We start from the raw sequence: 1,692 nt of genomic DNA, 5'->3' as shown, positions 1-1,692 counted from the left end.
GAGTCATGTTTGATCGTGTGTATTTTTTTCTTATTGTTTAATCTTCTTTCTTCTTTGCGTTCCCTGCTAGATCAGGGTTGTCGACTGTTGCAATACAATTTAATTTTACGTATTTTAGAGTAGTTTCAAATTTGGTTGGAACTAATTTTGAATTTTTCCCGAGAGGCGGCCCAAGCCTTCTCTTATCGATTTTTTTGGGCCGCCTAGGGATATTTGGTCGTTTTTAAGGACAAGCGGGCTAGCCCAGATTTCGGGGGTCTCCAGAAATCTTTACCTACACAAAAAGTGGGCATTGCCCTACCTATAGGAGAAGATTGGTTTCATTGGCGTGTATATTTGTTTGGTTATAGAGAAAACTCTCCTTGTCTTTTAATGAAACTGAACAAGAGGCAAAAACTTTTCCTTCGATTTTCTCAAAATAGCATTTTTCGGGTAGCCCACTTGTCTTTAAAAGCGACCATTTAACATACGCAATCCATACAAGAAACCTCCTAGATTTTTAGCCCTTATCCGAGAAGCCTAAGTGTTCCATCTTACCTACCACAAGACCACGGAGTGTGACTGAAAGACAGCAGTAAGATTGAAGGAGCCAGGAGTAGTAGTAGAATGTGTCAGGAGAAAGGAGGGAGGAGTCCAGAGTTGGCTGCGGGGTGGGGGGGGGTTCAGGGGAGGGGGGGGCGGGGGAGAAAATGGAGATCAAAGCAGATGACAGTACCTTGCAAGAGAACAGAGAAGGAGAAGGAAGAAGAAATTTTTAAAGAAGAAAATTGTTCACGCTTTCAGGGTTCGAACCTAGGACCTTTTATATGAGAGACGAACAGCTTTATCGCTCGACCATGAGAGCTCCCTTTTTGTTTAATGAACTTTAAAAAAATGTTGGGGCATACTCTGGCATGTACTATGTACACATAGACGCACATAAACACTCACATTATGCTCACACTCGCACAAACGTGCGCACGCACGCTCACTCACGAAGTCGTTGGGTGGATATATTGCTTCAGGGGACATGGGTAGACTACTACTATTAGACAGAAAAGAGAAAACAATAGATGGATAGACAAGATGGATAGATTATGGTCTTGCGCCAGTAATACGAGTGTATTGTTGTGTGTGCATGGGCGCAGCATGGACATGTGTGTATTGTTGTGTGTGCATGGGCATGTGTGTATTGCGGATGTGTGGTAGTGCACATCATTATTGTGGTTTATTGGTTTTAGCAGGCGCGAATGTCTGTTTCATTGAAATTAAGTTTGTGCGTCTTCTTCTCTAGTGTGTGGGTTGTTGGCGGGTGCTCTGGTGTGGTTTGCTCCTTCTTTTTTCTATCAAACATCTGTCGTCCTTATCTCCCCTCCTTTTTTGTGTATGTTACTCTCTTGTAACACATGATCTATTCTTCGGCACCTTATTGTGTTGCACATGCCATAAAACTCTTACTAAAACCATAGATGACTAAAACTAAGACTAAAACAAAAAAACTTCTGTTGGTGTTGCAGAACCAAGTGTACCTGGATACACCAGATGGTTCGGTCACCGCCAGGAAAGGTCTCAGGTGAGTGGAACATTTTTTGCTTGCACCTCACCTGCACATAACCACGTTGTGATACCTTAATTTTTTATATTAATATATGTATCTTTTTCTAAATTTAGATGTGTAAGTGCATGCGTCTCTATCTGTGTGTGTGTGTGTGT

At 42.0% G+C, this 1,692-nt stretch overlaps 1 protein-coding gene across 1 annotated transcript in view; it reads left to right on the top strand.

Annotated features, from left to right (window-relative positions):
• LOC101848918 overlaps positions 1-1,692 on the top strand; it is a gene marked incomplete in the record, with an annotated part of 41,629 nt that overhangs the window by 24,933 nt on the left and 15,004 nt on the right. Inside the window, 1 exon segment of the mRNA XM_013087805.2 lies at positions 1,497-1,552. Coding sequence (XP_012943259.1) covers positions 1,497-1,552 — 56 coding nt within the window.

This window comes from Aplysia californica, unplaced genomic scaffold (assembly GCF_000002075.1).
Source record: "Aplysia californica isolate F4 #8 unplaced genomic scaffold, AplCal3.0 scaffold00640, whole genome shotgun sequence".
NCBI classification, from domain to species: domain Eukaryota; kingdom Metazoa; phylum Mollusca; class Gastropoda; order Aplysiida; family Aplysiidae; genus Aplysia; species Aplysia californica.
Note: the sequence above shows the minus strand (reverse complement) of the source record. Positions and strands in the feature narration are given on the sequence as shown.